The sequence below is a fragment of the Liolophura sinensis genome, chromosome 7, assembly GCF_032854445.1.
Source record: "Liolophura sinensis isolate JHLJ2023 chromosome 7, CUHK_Ljap_v2, whole genome shotgun sequence".
Taxonomy (NCBI): Eukaryota; Metazoa; Mollusca; class Polyplacophora; order Chitonida; family Chitonidae; genus Liolophura; species Liolophura sinensis.
In genome coordinates, this window is record NC_088301.1 from 17,893,108 (window position 1) to 17,912,346 (window position 19,239).

Sequence of the window (19,239 nt, forward strand, 5' to 3'; positions counted from 1 at the left end):
CACCTAGGCCTACCTCCATGCTGTAATCTAACTGCATGGTTTTCTGACACACGAAAACGATGTACAATCTACGGTGACGTAAATTAAGACTGTAGGCGTAGCTGGTATATTTACCAGGCTACCCTAGCTCGGCAAGTCGCAGGAGGCCTACTTACAATAGCTATGAGTCAAATCTCGACACCCAGTCACTGTAGTACAACGACGGCAAATACGGCCTACACTAGACAAACTTCCCCCACCAGCTCCGCTCTCTCACTCACTCACTGGTTTGTGAGTAAACTTCAAAGAACTTCCCGCCGGCGTATTCCTGCGCTGAGAAAGTTTACGTATCAAGTTAAGTGGTATTGAGGAAACGAAGCAGTAGTTACATGCGGATTTAGTTGCTACAGTTTTTCGATCGCCCCAAGTGATGCCACGTCGTGGCAACACGCTTGTCGTTATTAGTGAACTGAGACTCTGGTTATTCCCGTACTATTTTGCAGAGAGTGCGTCGGTCGTCGGTGGGTTTCAGACGTGAGTGAAGCCATCGCAGTGCGAACACCGGGCCAAGTTAGGAAAGAAAGTTCAGCCCGCAGTGCACTGTGTGGAGTTAGCTCGCTTAACTCGTTCATGCGTCTGAGCGAAGGGACTGGGTAATGGCTGGGTCTCGGGTTTTCCTTGTCTTATCGCTATGGATGGTTTTTACGAAGGCCGAACGCTGTCCCCATCCGTGTGTTTGCTACAGCACGACGGTCCGCTGTATGTATGCTCAGTTGGAGAGGATCCCCACCGTCCCTGCATCTACCACTGTTCTGTAAGTTACATCTTCATAACGGTATACCGGTATCTGACCATACCCTATTTCTTCTAATTTTTGGGACACCTGGTCTGTTCTTTTTAGCCAATATACATGTAACTGTACCGGTAGTCGGAATGTTCATTTCTTTTTTTAGGCCTACACATGGTTAACGAACAACATACTGATATCTTTACTTTTCCGAAAAGGTGGGAAAGAAATGTAATGTTCGGAGAAGAGATAGGGTAATTATCTTCCATTGACGATAGTAACATATGTAATATGTTACGTGCATCTTGCGTTCTTTTTCAGTAACTTCCATCCATAAGAGTTGTCACCTGTCAGAGCAAATATCAGAGATATGTTATTTTTGTCTTACGGTGAATAGTGTGCAGTCTGAATGTATGGTAAAGTACATGTGTAGATGCCACTTGGTCAACAGGTGAATGTACATCGTAACAGTATTAAAGCTGGAATAGAGCGGCAGGACTGTTTGTTTAACACTCTTCACAATGTATGAGAAGTACTGTATTTCACCTAAAGTTCATTTCATTATCTTAATGTGCTGCTGACAGTGAACTAGTACAGGCCAAACTTTCGGTGAAATACAGAAATTAAGAACAGTTATTGAGACTTTCAAGTATGCCAATTAACTAACATTTGAATAAATCCAAAAAAGCATCCGTTGCAGTTAAAATTTTAACAGTCTGTGAAGAGAGAAAAAAATAATCAGGAAACCAAAGTTACCCATTTAACATCTAGTCATATCGTTAAATTACCTAGTTTTACATCTTCTGGAGATTTTATGAGTGGATGGAAGTACTCTGTAGTAATAGGTAGCCCTACACATAAATGTCTTTATGACATTTTTGCAAAACCAGTAATCTTATCTGGTTTGTCATAACCTACTTTGTGTGGAGGCTTTCACTCTCCACACAAGAGAAGCTATGTACTTGTTCCTCATGCAGTAAGTACTAATTAAGTCATTCATTTAGGTTTATTATGTCTTCTGCCTTAAAAAAAAGCAAAACAAAACAGAGCTTTCATTGTTATGGTCGGTTCTGCATCAGCGAGATTTTATTGTCAAACTATTAAACAGTACATATGCACCGCCTGTAGCAGTTGTTGAAAGAGCTGTCAAGCTCCTTAGTTAAGGCTTTTGGGCATGGCAGGCAGCTTAGTCCTGCTGTTTACTTAAATCAATTAGTCAATTCTGAATGACCTGGAGTGACTTCATACTTAATAACAAAAAAAAAAAAAAAAAATAACAAGTGCATTATTGGAATATGTAGATCATATATACATATTTGCATTATGAATGATTAAATCTAGTCATGCTGGCTTGTCTCTGGATGTATGTGGAAGATCTTCCAGCAACCTGCGGATGGTAATGGTTTTCCCCCGGACTGTGCCCACTTTCCTCCCACCGTAATGATGGTCGTCGTTGTATAAGTGAAATATTCATGAGTACTGCATAAAACACCAATCATATAATAAATAAATAGAATTAAATCTTAGAGTGGATGTGGATGTGAATTAGTTGACAAAAACCTGATGTCTGGTCACTGGACCCAACATGGTCAGGAAAGGCTGCCTTAGAATCCAAGGATTCAAATGCATTTTACTGGGAAGAAAAACTCAAAGTATTTTTCTGGACAGTGTTTAATGATCTTTCATCTGACATATACTTCACGTAAGTGTTTTCTTTGCCTTAATGCCATGTCTGCCACAGGGTGTTACAGCCGTGTGACACTACATTCTCACATGTGCTTGCCCCTTTCAGGCCAGGGTATAGTACATGAAAATCAAATCATCCATGTGTACACATATGGGAGCCTACACTGTGTACATGTACAGTGCTGTATGATTATAATAAGAGAATGGTGAGAGAGTGAGTGCTTGGGGTTTAACGTCGTACTCAACAATTTTTCAGTCATATGACGACGAAGGAATCATTAGGGTGCATGTACGTGTAATGTGCCTCCTTGTTGCAGGACGGATTTCCACCGCTCTTTTATTTAGTGCTGCTTCACTGAGATGACTTACCGAAGGCAAGGAAAGCCGCCCTGCCCGAGCCATTATACTGAAACGGGTCAACCAGTCGTTGCACTATCCCCTTCATGCTGAACGCCAATAAGAGAATGGTGGATTTGTTAATAATACATGTGTATTTTCATATACACCTTACCAGCCTCAATGGATATAAATGGCACTGTTAGACAAAAGTAATATGCAGGTAATCTAACTGTTGTGGGATTACTAATTTTCTTAGATACATGCTATAAGGGTCAAGCACATGTTATTTACATCAGAGGGTCAGGTGTGACGTGTGACTTAATTTGTTTAATATGTAGTCCTGAATGCAGTGCTTGTTTGTCATTGGATAGCTGTTGGAAGTTAAATCAGTGATGAATAAATACACAGCCAAACCTATAAGTGCAAGCACAGATTTGGAACTTGTAACTTCAAATCAGAATGAATTTATCTATTCTAGGTTGAAGTTACAATTTACAAGTCCAACGTGTAACTTCTATCTGTGAAATGTCTTGAGTACACAGTATTTGAATGATGATTGTCTTAAATTGTGTAGTTAAGTGTGCTTGTGTAATTATGTATTGATTTACTTTATTTAATTCATTACTGTAATTCTTCAACATTTTCTCATGTTTGTAAGGTGTTCATTCAAGTATATTCTGAAGTTACTAGTCTGTGTAGACACATAAACCTGCATGCACACTTTTGTGAAGCCCTGATATCGGCCAATCCAACCAATTTAGGTTTGTCTCCAAAATCAAATTCAAAATGTACGTAAATTGCGCTGAAAGTGGCTCTTTCATGCCCAAAAAAGTTTTATAAATTAGGATAATGTTTTAAGCCTTACTTAATATTTCACTTACATGACGGGGACCAGCATTTATTATGGTGGGAGAAAACGGGTGGTACCTGGGGGAAACCCACTACCAACCACAGCTTGCCGGCAGGCTTTCCTGCATATGGCCTATTACTTATATAAAAACAATGTACATGTAATAGTAATTTTGTATTCCTCTACATGTATTCTAATTTGTGCGCAAAAACATAAATATGTACATTGTACAACAAAACTGACAGGCCTGTATAGAATCTTCTATAGTAGAAAGTGAAAGTGTCTAAGCATGTCAAATACCTGTTAATGTGGATAATATATTCATGATATTCACCTGTACTGAATGGATGTTCTCCATGAAGAGCAATAAAATCGTGGGTGGCCCGTGGCTGTCTGATGAGCCTGCTATAGATATCCAAGTGTCTAGTCACTGTTGACTCTCTGTTAAATTCTCTGTACTATTATCAGATTCTGACCATGCTTAACAGCATTCTTTTGAGAATAAATGGCTTTTCTAGTTTGACAGGGCAAAACAGTAGATGTATCGGCATGATCTTAGGCTCTTATGATCTTATGGCCTATGTCTGTGGTTATAAAACCTAACATGTTATCAGTGTATCTGTCTGTGTATGCTTTACACTGGCACTGTCAGTACATTTGACCTTGTTCTTTAAATCATATCCAGTAGCAAACACTAAAAGTGTGTGTTTATATTATATGTCCTTTTATCTTTTCTCAAGCTAGATGACTTGCATAGTTTGAGTACAAAAGATTTTCTTTTATGTTTCCTATTCTAACATATCTGCATGGGAGTACTTTGACTTCAGGTAATGCAATATTAAGACTGGAGAAGTAGAAAGATCACATCATCAGAAGTGTGACACTAGAGTAGCAGACAGGTCACATCATCTATAATGTTACTGAGAGACTAGAGGAGTAGACAGAACTTATCCTTGACCATGTTAGTGTAAGATTAGCAGAGCAGACAGAACACATTGTTAGCAGTGTTAATGTAAGAAGGAGGTAGAACACATCATCAGCAATATAACAGAGAAGCATGCAGAAAACATCATCAACTGTGTTGTTGTAGAAGAGAAGCAGGCAGAACACGTCAGTGACAGCACAACACCAGAGAGCAGATAGGCAGAACACATCATCAGCAGTGTAACACTAGGGAATCAGGCAGGCACAACACATCATCAGCAGTGTAACACTAGAGAAGCAGGCAGACAGAACACATCATCAGCAGTGTAACACTAGAGAAGCAGACAGAACACATCATCAGCAGTGTAACACTAGACAAGCAGACAGAACACATCATCAGAAGTGTAACACTAGACAAGCAGACAGAACACATCATCAGAAGTGTAACACTAGAGAAGCAGACAGAACACATCATCAGCAGTGTAACACTAGATAAGCAGACAGAACACATCATCAGAAGTGTAACACTAGAGAAGCAGACAGAACACATCACCAGCAGTGTAAAACTAGAGAAGCAGACAGAGCACATCATGAGAAGTGTAACGCTAGAGAAGCAAACATATCACATCATCCACAGTGTAACACTAGAGAAGCAGGCAGAACACTTTAACATAAGTGTAGCACTAGGAAAGCAGGCAGAACAGATGATCAACAGAGTAACAGTAGGGAAGTAGACAATACCGATTATGTAAGCTGTATGTACATGAAGGTGATGGCCCAGATGAGTGTCGATAGAATGGAGATTTGCCATTTTTATTCAAGCACATAAACGTTGGTGAATGATCACAAAATGTCCTGTACATAATAATGAAACAGTTCAGGGCATTTTTATGTCTCCTATGTTCATTATAAACTAGCCTGCATACATTGGCTTTTTTCCCATAGAAAATTTATTTCAGCATCCGGTTTTGGTATTTTTTTTTCTTTGGTGTTTCCTTTAATTTTTGAAAACAGATGTTCATGTGAACCTTTGTACAAGGCTGCAAGGACATGGATGTTTGTAATTTGTGAGTCTGCTTGTGTGAAATTAATTCCAAGTTCACAGATTTCAATTTGCTTGAATGCACACTTTTCAGATTATATTTATTATGGAACTTGACTGAATCTAAAAATTTAGTTTGAAGGAAATACATAACCAAACTGACTTTATAGGTGGCCTAATGATAAAAGTGTCTGTTGAAGCAGGGAGAACCCGGATCAGGTCATACCAAAGACTTTAAAAATGATACTTGCTGCTGCCACGCTTGGAGCTCAGCACTGAGAGGTTAGAGCAAGGAAACAAGAAAGGCTGGCCTGGTGTCAGTATGATGTGATTGAGTGGGGTGTCATATCTGATGTCTTCGGCATGAAACTTCAGTGGCAGCAGCACTTTAGCGGCATGGACTTGCCCTGTCACAAGAAGACACAATATATATACATGCACCTAATGACTCATCATGACTGAGAAATTGTTTAGTATGACGTTAAACCCTATGCACACATTCATCCATATAATAATTATACAGCTACCTGTAGCTAAGAAAATTTTTGATGAATACTGTAAATACCTTTTTATTCGTGTTGTACTAATATTCGCAGATTTCGCGGCAAACAAATTTCCGCGAAAATTAGTGCCATCAAACATAAAACCCTTTTAAGTAACTTATTAATGTAGCATGCGTTATAGTTACAAATTCATTAACAAGCAGTACAGTTCTAATATTTTTTCAAACACATTAATTAGAAATACCTACATGTAATTAGAATGTATTCTGGCTTTCACAAATCCTGCTTAATTGACTATGAGTTGATCTTGCTTTCTTTTAAGCTTAGCTCTGTCTAAGTATCGCCACAGTGCAACATTGCTGTTGTTGTTGTTGATTTATTGACGCGTGTGTACGTGATACGATGTACATACGTGTACGATGAGAGAGGCTGTTTTTTTATCAGCTGTACTTGACTTCCAGTCAGATCACCTTTGCGACGAGCCAATACTTTTCTCGGGGGTTTCCGCCCTTCAAACTTCCATGTCGTAATGTTGATTTCTGAGAAATTTCCTCAAATCTGTCACAGTTCACAAAAAGTTTCAGTCTGATGCATGAGAATTAAACAGTGAGATTTATTTATATCACATTTGATCCTTTGTCATCTCCCAGAGTGAGTGACTTTGAATGTTTGCTACACCGCAGGTAAGATCTTCGTCTTATAAAGATTAACAGTCTTCAAAAGATTAAAAGCTTAGGAGGATAACATTGTTACTTGAATGCTTAAGTTGTTTTATTACTTGACATTTCTGTATTGAACTTTGATTTTCATTTATCAGTTGTCCAAAAATTTGGTTAAGATCCGCTGAAGTTGATTCCTGTGAATGTGTCTTCTTACCAAATCCGCAAAAGTTTATGGCCACAAATAAAAAGGCATTTACAGTAACACTGTTTATATAACCCCCAGTAGGTAAGGAGTCTTCAAAAACAACCTCCTTGGCACTTTCCAAAGATTTTCCTTATGTGGTGATGAATCAGGCAGATATGATGTAGAGAGGTCATTTGTAGCTATATGTCACGGTCAGTGATGGGTGACAGCTGTTCTGGCATGACATCACACTAGGCAAAATTGGAAACGACAGAAAACTTTTGCTTCCGTATTATCCTCTCAAACTAACAATAACAGCCTTAATACAATGCTTTGCCTTTTTACAACTTAAGAAAGCAATTCCCACTATCTTGACCCTTATCATTTCAGGACATTTAAGAACTTGCTTTTAGAGCATACAAGACACTAAGGTAGCTCTTTAAACTAGCTTTCACTGGGCTCAATCCTACCATATAGTAGACATTGAGTATATATCAATCAGCATACTGAACTTTCATTATTCTACATGTGGCTAGTGAATATGGATTTAAAAGAAATTACCCATAAGAGAAAAATATTCAATTACAACAACAAAGAAAAGCTTTATGGTATGAGGGGCTTATTGGGAGGAGCAGTTGGTCAGTCTCATTTGTGTGACCCCATTTGATGAGTTTCATGACGGTAACCATGCAGCTGTAATGCACGGGTGCAATCGCACTTGTGTAAGTTGACAGATCTACATTGAGTTGCAGAAAAAAATGCTCAGCATTACTGTTGGTAATCTAAAGCCTGCTTAGATGGAGTAAAACCAGTGTGTGATCTACTTCCGGATGCTTTGAGATACTATCACCAAAATCACATATGGACCAAGTCACAGCTAGGATTGTTTCTAGTTTAAGATTACTGAGAATGTCTTCAGTTTTCTTTGTATCACACATTTAATTACAGACAACACCTTTTTAACAGTGTGGATTACCTGGGGTTTATGTATGTCAAACTGGGTATATAAACATGCTATTAGAACCATAAAGCTCACTCGTCTAAGTGATTTACAAGCTGGCTTGGTGGTATCTGGCATATTGCAGAGTGGAATATACAATTTTCACTGTGCCACTAGCATTGTAAACTTAGATCTAGAAAACCTGGCAGCTGAAGTAGATTTATTTGATTGGACCCTGTGTTTTGTGTATAAATTGTTAGCCTTTCTTTCAACTCCAGGTACACATGTACATGTACATTTGTACATGAAATATTCAACTATCAATGTTTTTGATATATCCACTTTCACCTGTTTTAGAGGTTGCTTAATCAGCTCTTCTCATGTTATACCATCCATTTGTTGAAGTCACAGAACATAGCTTGTTTTCCGTGCTCATTTCAGGTGTATAAATTACAGTTTGTCTTGTCGCTGGAAATGCTCAATCTACAATATATATCAAGAGCCTAGAAGCCTATTAAAGAAATTAATAACGGCCTGCAGAGAGAAAAGCGTATCGCAGACTTTGCGTGTGTGCTTGTTGTGGAATATGAGTGTTTGAAGTATAGAACATTTACAATCAGAACAGAAAGTTTCTGGACTGCTTTTCTTTCATTGCATGGCCAAAAAGTATATTTCTTAGCACCTTTACCCGCAGGTTTTATGTTCCAAAATCCAGTTGATGACTGTAGCTTCAAAGCAGTGGTAAGAAGTTGGAAGTAATTAAGTGACCAGACAGATCTATGCTTAGAGTATCTGCAAAACTGACACATTTTATATTTTGAATCTTCATCCAGCATGTGTTTGATTTGATGTGTGCTAATTTTGTGGAAATTATTTGCTGTGAACGTGGCTCCATTGTCCAGTGGTACATGAATCGGTGTTATTAAAATATTTGTGCCTTAATTCCATACAAAGAAGGCTTTAATTTATTCTTGCTTCCACTGACTTATTAATTACCACAGCAACTGTGGATGTAGTTCATGAGTACAGACATGAAAGGGCTTAGATATACATACATGTACATGCAATTTCACTGGCTCGCCGAATGTCATATGAGGACATCTGATTAAGTTAGCAAAATATTTATTATTATATCTTATTGAAAGGCTAAAGAGTAACAATTGAATGTCAGTTTCAAAAGACTATTGTCCGTTGATGAGGAAATGACAGGCTAAGTTAGGTCAGTCTGACAGGATGCCCTTTGCCCTCCCATACCCCCAACCACCACTACAATATGTCTTTCACAACATACACACACAGGATCTTGCCTCTCAACAGAGACTGTGTCCCTTGGGTGTGAAGTCAAGCAGCTGACATTTGGTAGCCACATGGCCAATTATCCAGAACAGTCTTCCCACATGCTTACTTTGCATAACCTTTTGTAGACTAGAGTAAAGTATCCACTTATACATGAATGGTGCATGTAATAAAGTGTGCTGCATAGTGGGTTCACAGCTGAATGTTGAAGAGATAGAGAATTAAGCCACACCGATAATTGGCAGAATGAAAAGAGCTACATGTATGTACACACTTGGTGTGTATATATATATATGTATATATATATATATATATATATATATATATATAATGTAATTCTTCACATTTTTTGCATGCTTGCAAGGTGTTCATTCGAGCATGTATTCTGAAGGCATTATTCTGTGAAGACTGATAGAATTATGGAGCTATTGAAAATACATGTTCATTTACCATTGACCGGCCCGGATAGCACAGTTGGTAGAGCGTCCGCTTCGGGACCGGTAGATCCAGGATCAATCCCTGGTCGAGTCACACCTAAGACTTTAAAAGAGGAAGTTGTAACTTCCTCGCTTGGTGTCAGCATGAAGGGGATAGTGCAACGACTGGTTGACCCATATCAGTATAATGGCTTGGGCGGGGCGGCTTACTTGCCTTCGGTAAGGCATCTCAGTGATGCAGCACTAAATAAAAGAGCAGTGGAAATCCGTCCTGCAACAAGGAGGCACATTACACGTGCATGCACCCTAATGATTCCTTCGTCGTCATATGACTGAAAAATTGTTAAGTACGACGTTAAACCCCAAGCACTCACTCACTCACTTACCATTGTGAAAAACCAAGTTTGGTGTCAGTAAATGTGGTAATGAGTGTGGCTATATAGGAGCTATACACACGTAAAGTTTTAGTGTTTATTTGAAGCGCCTAGAAACTCAGATAAACTTTTGATAGCCATAATGCGGTAATGCTATCTGGGGTCATTCTGTGCCATTAAGTGACAAACCAAGCCATTAGGAAACAGGATGGAGTCCAGGGGGAACCCACAACCATCTGCAGGTTGCTGGCAGACCTTCCCCAGAGAGGAAGCCAGCATGAGCTGGACTTGAACTCACAGTGACCGCATGGGTGAGAGGCTTCTGGGTCATTAGGCTGCGCTAGCATGCTAGCCAACTTAGCCAAGGAGCCCCCCCCCCCCCCCCCCCCCCCCCACACCCCCCCCCCACACACACACACACACACATGTAACTGGTGATGTATGGCCTCTTGTCAGTCAGGTGTACCTTGCTCAACAGAGGCTATAAAAATATAGAGGCTTTATAAATGGCATAATTTCCTTTGATAAGTGTGATGAACGTGTAATCCGGTTTTCAAGTTGATGGAATGCTTATAGGATGTTGGATGACAGTGGAGGACTGTATGTATACAAGGCTGGCAGGAAATTCCCTCTTCTGAAGTAGTGTAATACTGCAATACAGCACTTGTCCTACAGATGATAATAGCCCTAACCTTTTCCTGACGAAATGACACTCTTAGCTATTTACGTGGACTTGGGATAAAGTTGATGTGCATGTTTACAGCAGTTCTCAGGTCTGAGGACATTTGTGTAATAAACTAGCCTGGGTTGTGTGATATAAAACACAAATATATGTGGATAGCTGACAGGGTAACTGCACATTGTATAAACAATTTTTTTTACTGTGTAAATAATTCCATTGTTTATTTGAATTTTTTTTTGACATAATACATGTGAGGCAAAAAAATGGCCATCAAGAATTGCTGGATAAAGTGGATTTCAGTTTAGATTTTACTTTAAGGGGGACTACCCTAATTCTTTTAATTTTTAAAACACACATTTAAGTAGTGCTGAAAGCAAAGAGTTACATTTCTCTACCAGGTTTTTGGAAAAGTAAAGATATAAATATGTTGTTCATTAGATAGACCAAGCATATGTTGTTTATTGTTTTAATTTGAGTTTTACTCCATACTCAAGAATGTTTCACTTAACAGTGGTGGCTAGTGTTATGGTGGGAGATAACCAGGCAGAGCCCAGGTTAAACCCATGACCATCCACAGGTTGCTGACAGACCTTCCCACATACAGTAGGAGAGGAAGCCCAGCATGTGGTGGACTTGATCTTGGTTGGAGGCTCCTGGGTGATTGCGCCATGCTGGAACGCTGACCCTCTTGGCCACAGAGGCCCCAAATGACAACAGCCTACAGCACTCTTGTGTTCCCAGACAGTCACCTGTCCAAATACTGACCAAGCCAGTGTAATTACATGTATACATATATCATATATCTTACACACACTGTGTATAAATAGGTGCATGGTACCGCATAACAGATGTTAACAATCACATTTTGGATCGACGTTTCATGTATACATTCTATCTTACGTGTGCACTGGTTTTCCGGAAATGTCAGGCTTCAAACCATTTGTCGGATCATCTTGTTTTTTGTCTCCTTTAAAGTTTGATGGCAGCCAATCTGTGTGGACTTTCTCAGAATATCAAGTTTAAATGTCTTGACTTTTGGGTGTGACGTGCTTAGGCCTACAGTTACATGTACAGCAGGGTCTGCTCTAGCCTGTATGAACATGTACATGAACAGAAGTGGGAAAACAACTAATGTAAATCTTTAACCTGTAATAACCACTAAAGCTCCTTTATAAATGCAATTTAAGCATACAATTACATGTATTATCAAGCTACCACTAAAATTATTTGTTTGTGTCACTAAAGCTGCAAGCACCATAACACTCTAAATTCGCTCTCTACATTCTATAGCTCTCTACACAGTATAGCTCTCTACACACTATTGCTCTCTATAATCTATAGCTCTCTCAGATTGTTTCAGAATGATCACATGGACAATTGAAGAACTTTGAGGAATTAGGGTATTTATTATTTTTCTGATTATTTTCTATTTAGCTGAGGGGGCTAGCACACCAGCATGATGCAAGGACTCCGAAGCCTCCCACCAATGCGATGGCTGTAAGCTCAAATCCATCTCATGCTGGCTTCCCCCCTACCCCTATGTGGGAATTCTCTCAGCAACCTACGGATGTTCCTTGGTTTCCCCCATAATGCTGCCCACTGTCATATAAGTGAAATATTCTGGAGTAGGCCTACGGTATGAAGAACCAATCAAATAAATAAACAAATATGTTTCCTAGCCCAATGGTGTACAATCATGACAGTTCATGCTGATCAAGGTGATTTAATGTGCATTACATACAGTAATCATGTTCATATAGTGTAATATAATAAAATAATAATAATAAAGACAACTTGTTGACCTGGAATATAAGCTATACATGTATGTCCAGCCTCCTGTTCTTGCGTCCATGGGTGTCCCTACATGCAGGCATTAGATGTAAATGACCATGAGTTATAAAGGTGCAGTGACGTTCCTTTTATCACTTATCAAGTCTTTCATGCAGCTCTAATATACACGTGTGAACCTATATGTACAGGTACATGTATATTATGTTGTATCACTGATGTGATGTTACAGCTAGATTGAATAAAGGGATACATGAAAAGGTACTATAAACCAAAGTATAGTTTTAAGGAACATGAAAATAGGTGTGCCAAAATGAGAGAAAAAAAATTTTTTGGAGGAAAATTTTATATTTTTTAATAATCAGTATGGATATTTTGAGTCAGTGGTGGGAAATCTTTGGAAATGAGATTGTCAGTGAACATACTGGGGATACCAGACCAACTTATAGCGCTACCACAGCAGGCTGCTTAATTTGCGGCCAGATCACTTGGGCTGCATGAAAACCATAGTTTTAAACCCTAAGATGAAAGGTGATAAATTTATTTGTAGTGGTATATTTTAGCCTGCATTATATACAAAAAAACTGAAAAAAAACCCCAAGCATTCCATGTATCCTTTAAATGCTTGACCTGTGTGGACTTCAACATTCTCAGATTTAAAACACTGGCTGGCAAGTTGCAAGTATGTGCAAAACAAAATTAAGGTAAACGATTCCTCTACACTCCATCCCACAGACTTTTTATCTTGCACACAAGATAATGTGGTTAAAGGTTGTGTAAGCATGGGGTTTCTGATGTAACATGTTGGGTGAAGTGAGAACCCCTTGGATGATAAGCACCCATTGTGACAGGAGAGCTGGGAAGAAGCTAGATAGATTCCAAAGTTGTGGATATGTATCAAAGGTACACACAGACTCTGGTTATCCCTGTCTCACTAGAACCAGGTCTATTTTCAGATGTAAGCCAACTCCTGTACATCTTGTTTTCCGTCCTCCTAATCTCAACCAGGCCTGGCTCAGATTTAGCAGCACTCCAACAGGAAATGGTTAAGGGTTTAGTCTCAGTCCCAAGGTATAGGTTGTGTAACCTCCTGTCTGTGCTATGTCTTTCATGGTGGGTCAGTGTGTTGAACCCTTAACTCCCAGATGTACATAACCCTGGTGCCAATTCCTGAGGGGAAATGTTGGAGGTTTGGTTCCTTGACATCCAAGAATTTAAAGGTTCATTCCCATCTGGATGAGTTTGAGTCCAAGTCCTTCTTCTTGGAACGTGATTTTGAATGGGTACCTAGGGATTCAAGCAAAGTTTATGCAACCTAATACCAACATTTTCACTCTGATTCTCTTGGGGGGGTTTCCCAGAGAAAAGCTGTATTGTATACTGTTCCTTGTGCTGTACCATCTACAAAAACAAAATGTTACAAGACTGCATATTTAGATTATTTGTATAGTTTCTCTTACGTTTGGATTCTGTCGTGTGTGCAATCATATCATGGAATTTTCTTCAGGATGGCAATGAACAACAACCAAAAACATGTGTTTACATACACTGTATACTGTTTTTCGACCTAAAACTTGGTATGTAGAAGCATATAAAAAGCCTTAGAATGGTACTGTTGATGCAAATGCTTAAGTTTTTGTGATAACAGATAAATCAAACTTCACAGAAAACTCATTATATTGGCCATACAAAGTGAATAAATCATTCAGAATCAAACCACATGTATGTCCCTTGAAAAATGCTAAACTTACGTGAAATACATTAGAGCAGCTATGTATATCTTTATAATACCCATGCCGTGCACCATTGACATTGGAGTCTGTATAATAACATGTCAAGACAACTGCCAACTTTTAAAATCATTTTTAGCACACCAATGAAAACAGAAGGGTCTGGTTGTATCATCCAGTTCATAATAGGGGCAGCAGGGTTGTCATGCACGGTTTCCAAGAGGATATACTGTTTATTCTGTACTATGGTGTCCTCTCTCTACAGCAGGAGATGAGTTTCTTTGCTGTTGTCATTGCCCTCATCAGCAGGGTTCCACTTGGCTCTTGTGGACTCCATTGGTTACTGTTATTGGAGGTAATTACTTCAGTGTGCTTCAGACTGGCTTCACCAAACTGCCATCTGCCTCAGTGTTTGGACAAACTGCTGTTGGCAGTGGTAGCCATTGCTCCCAACAGTTGGTTTTGATGAGGATAAATGGAACCATGATGCAGGGGGGGTGGGGGTGGGGTTGGGTTAGTCCAGCAAAACCGAACCTTCAATAGGACTCATTGTTCTTGGTTGACAAGGCTTGAGTCCACTGCTGTCGCTTAGGAATGTGTCGTTTATTTTCTCCTGGTAAATTGAACAGGGTTGTCACATTTACAGATCACATGTAGTGGGTATATATTGGTGGGTAAAGTCAGTGCTGGAAGATATTTCTTTCTTTAAGCCTCACTGGAAAACAATTCCTAAAATAAAAGGGTGGCTTGCTTTGATGAATTGCAATCTTGTGGGAATCTTTCTGTCAGTATACATTTTTGAAATCAGGATGTCTCATTTCTAATTTTTCTCCTGTTTTTCCCAGCCCTTGGTGTGTTTATTCCATCGGAATATTGTACTTCAAAGACACTGGTTAGATGTATTTTCAGAGCATCCACAGATAAAACTATTTGGCATGAAATTTTATATTTCTCTTTACAAACCATTCAATTGTGTAAAATTTATTTAAAGTGTATTTGAAGAATTTTTTTTCCTGATCTTCTATTATAAGTCTCACATATATTAAATTTGTATGAATGTGTTGAGGAAATTGTAGTGCACAAGCTCCAGCTTGTACCACATACAGTGCAGAACTGCTTTACATCAGAAGTGGAATTCTGCAGTTTCATTAGTCAGTGGCTATTTGGCTGAGTGCAGCCCCTGACTGTAATACTTAAAACAAATACATGAAAAGGGTATATTTTAAAGATCTTATATTTTTATGATTTGATAATCAAAACTATGCATGTGTAGTCTTGTAGAATATATACTGTATGATTTCTGCCTTTTTATGCTGTGATGCAGGTTGCTGTTACCCAGTATGGGCTTTGAACCCTGATGAATGCATTGGTTCCGAACTTAGGAGTGTCGCTGCTGTCAGGTGTCTATTTCTCTGTCAATCTCCCTGGAGTTACAAGGCTATCACCATTTCACACAGCTAGACTAGCCTGCCTCCTGGCAGTTTATCACATCAGCCAGCTTATAATCTGCCACAGGCATTCCTGTAAACTGATATATTTATGCGGAAATGACTTGATCATTTTTTTCTGAATAACACTGAGCTTTCCTACAAAATCCCCACCAACTGTGTGCGTGGAGACCAAGCTCTTATGGGGAATCGCCCAATCTCTCCTCACATATTTATATCAGCGAATGACAAACGTTGACTCCCGACCAAACTGCACTGAGTAATACAGACCACTCCAGCCTATGTACATGTACATGTAGATGACTGCTGCCAAAATACAGGATTTGTGTTTTTTTTTTTATAAGAACGATACAAATACTTGTTGAAAATAGCTAACGTAAGAAGGGGAAGAATAGTGTTTGAACCTTGAGTTGATTGAGATTTATGGTTTTCGTGAACAGTCATGACAGAAATATACCACAGTTTTTAAAAGCACATAGAAGATTAGTGTGTCTTAGATACACGTTCTCCTTTGGTGTCAGAGTGGATAGCTAAATTTATGAATGAGAAATTTTCAGATTTATGTAGCCTTTTACATGTATTTACCTATCAAAATCATAACTGAAAATTTGTGTTTGTGGTATTGTATATATATATACTTTTTTCAATGAAATACATATTTAAATTATTCTTTTCAGTCAGATGTTTTGGAATTGTTAGGTGAACAGTATAAATCATGTTGATATTTTTTTTATCAGCTTTTACTTTTTTCACCTGGCTGTTTTAATTTCTGTGATTTGATCCTTTTTTAAAACTATAGAAACAAAGTAAGCAAAATGATATCATTGGGGTCTGTAAGGGACCTAGAAAACTTTTAAAAATCTGAAAACTGAGGGTAAGTTTTCAGTCCTTTTGATTTAAAGGCTCTACCCTGTTGCATAGATTAGATGAACAAATGCATGAAATGTTAAGGGACCTTGAGTTACACGCTGGATATCTGGCGCTCATTTATGAAATTGCACGTACATCTACGTGTAGAATGAACGAAAATTCTAGAAATGATGGATTACCAGTACATGTACATGAAATATGATGATGAAGTTAAATCCTGGACTAAAAAGGTACCTCGCCTGCAATTGTCTTGGCATTGTGTGTTTAGTGGATTCCCATGGTACATGTATCACATACTGTATATAGGTATCACACAGTTTTTAAAAGACACAACAGGTCTTTACACGTGGAGTTATCTATCTAAAGTAACTGGATTCTTCAAGTTATCCATCACTATTTTGGAGATAAATGAATATATGTGTACCTTAGGCCAATTGTTAACATGAGCACAAATGTGTGAGGTTGCCTGGGCCTTGAACGTGCCAGGCCCACTGGCAGCAGTGTTTGTACAGCTTCTTCTCTTATTGTTAACCAGAATCCTGCATCTGAGACAATCTCTGGCTTTGTAACAGGACTGTTCGATTCTGGTCCTACATTGTATATCATTTGATTTTTTGCCCCAGCCTTATGCTATACTCACTCCCTGAGCATTATGGAATTTGTGAAGTTGTTCGTACCGAAAAGAAGGTGTAGAAAATGTGTTTGATTCCCTGAGTCTGTGGTCAGGTTGCAATGTACCTGTAACAGCTGTCCATTTAACAAGCTCGCTTTAATGTATGTTATTCTAAAAACACAAGACCAGTGTACGCCATTATTTATTCGTTTGATTGATGTTTTACGCCGTACTTATATGTTTCAACTTATATGACGACGGCAAGCATTACGGTGAGATGAAACCAAGCAGAGCCGGGGGAAACCATGACCATCAGCAGGTTGCCTACAGACCTTCGCACATATGGTCACGCCCTCATAATGAATCATCACACACCAGTGGATTCTATGAATTAGCATACGGTGTAGTTGTATAGTGTTGGATACATGCAGGACTTCCATGTTACACAGGGCATACATATAGCATGACTACTTCGGTTTCTTTGTGAGTATCTAATTAACACATCACCCCATAGCTTAATCACAGACAGCCTTTTTCCCCTCTAGCTTCATCACAGAAAGCCTTTTTCCCTCCTAGCTTCACTACACCACAGATGTACAGGTAGCCATCTCCAGTCAACTGCCTACACCCTTCCATTACATATAGTTTGAGCCAGTGTTGATGGACTATGTGAAGAATTTCCGCTGTATGGTTGATGGTAGTTCTGGTGGGTTTGGTACATGTATACTGTGTCTGGGATCCTCCGTTACGCCTGCGTGTTGACTAAAGGTATTCGGTATACCCCAACCATCTGTAATGGTACACGCCCTAAGAATTATCCTGTATTATGTTACCATGCACAGTATGTGTCATTAGTGTACCTCATTTCTTTGTGCAAATGTACACCTGTACACATTGTCTGTTCTCACTAAAGCCACTGATTAAATTAAAACAACCATACACACACACACACACACACACACACACACACACACACACATATACATGCATGTGTAGCTATATTTGTTCTCCAATTGCAGGGATTTGATTAATCAAGTTGAAGTAACACTGCATGTTTGGGGAGGTGGTTGGTGACTGTGGTCAATATTTAAATACATATCTGGTACAGAGTTTATATATACCTGAAAGAATTCATCAAAATCAGTTTTTCTTACATGTGTTTAATATCGCATAATATACATACAAGTACTTGTTCATACAACTGCTCATCACTGGGAAATTAGAGAAGGAAAGCAGGACTTGTTGCCTGGTACGAGTATAATTTGACAGGGTGGTGTGTCATATCTTCTGTTTTCTGCATCGTACTTATTAAAGTGACACTTAAGTGGCTGCAGCACTTTGGCGGCATGGACTCCTGCCTGCCGCAAGAAGACACAATATATGTACACACACCTAGTGACTCCTCATCGTAATATGACTGAAATATTGTTGAGTACGACGTAAAACCCCAAGCATTCATACATGTACATGTACTGACTTTGCTGACAGAAAAGTTACAGTGGACAACTAATTTATGCATAGATTTGACTGAAAAACTCAAATGTGACTGACTATGTATTTTAAAGTCAAGATACATGTAATTGTATTTTTTTCCACTTTAGGTGAAAAAAGTGCGCAAGAATGCTCTCCTTTATCAAGAAAATAATAAAGATGAAAAACTTTGCATGCACAAGTAGATACATGTATGTCCCCTGGTGCTGGTTTAATTGAGCTGTTAAGGCTGTTGAGCCTTGACTGAACAGCAGGATAATGGGTTACATCTCTCCAAGGCAAATTCCACACTGGAATTCCTAACACACCCCCACTGGAATTGATATAAAGATGGTATGACACAGTAAACTTCTTTTAGATTAGATTGCTACTGTATCTCTGCTACTAGATGTTTTACTCCAGCTTTTGGTGTACTGCAGGGATGTCTTCTGGCTGCCTCTGTTTGGTGCATGTTTACACTACTGAAGATACAAAGGGTCAGTGTAGGGTTAGCCTGTTAACCCACTAAGGTGGTTAGGGGCTGATAAACAGCCTCAGATTTCTTAGCCCTTGTGAGTCACCTGGGTTATTTATTGATGAGCTTAAAAATGCCCCCCTTATTTTGTCAGTTAAAG

The 19,239-nt window shown here is 38.9% G+C and overlaps 1 protein-coding gene across 2 annotated transcripts in view; it reads left to right on the forward strand.

The window, feature by feature from the left end:
* The first annotated feature begins 514 nt into the window (after positions 1 to 514).
* Positions 515 to 19,239, forward strand: part of LOC135469682 (peroxidasin-like) — a 73,379-nt gene continuing 54,654 nt past the window's right edge. For both annotated transcript variants that reach the window (XM_064748235.1, XM_064748236.1), the window contains exon 1: positions 515 to 793. In XM_064748235.1, coding sequence (XP_064604305.1) covers positions 636 to 793 — 158 coding nt within the window. In that variant the 5' untranslated portion in view covers positions 515 to 635. The remainder of the gene's footprint in view (positions 794 to 19,239) is intronic.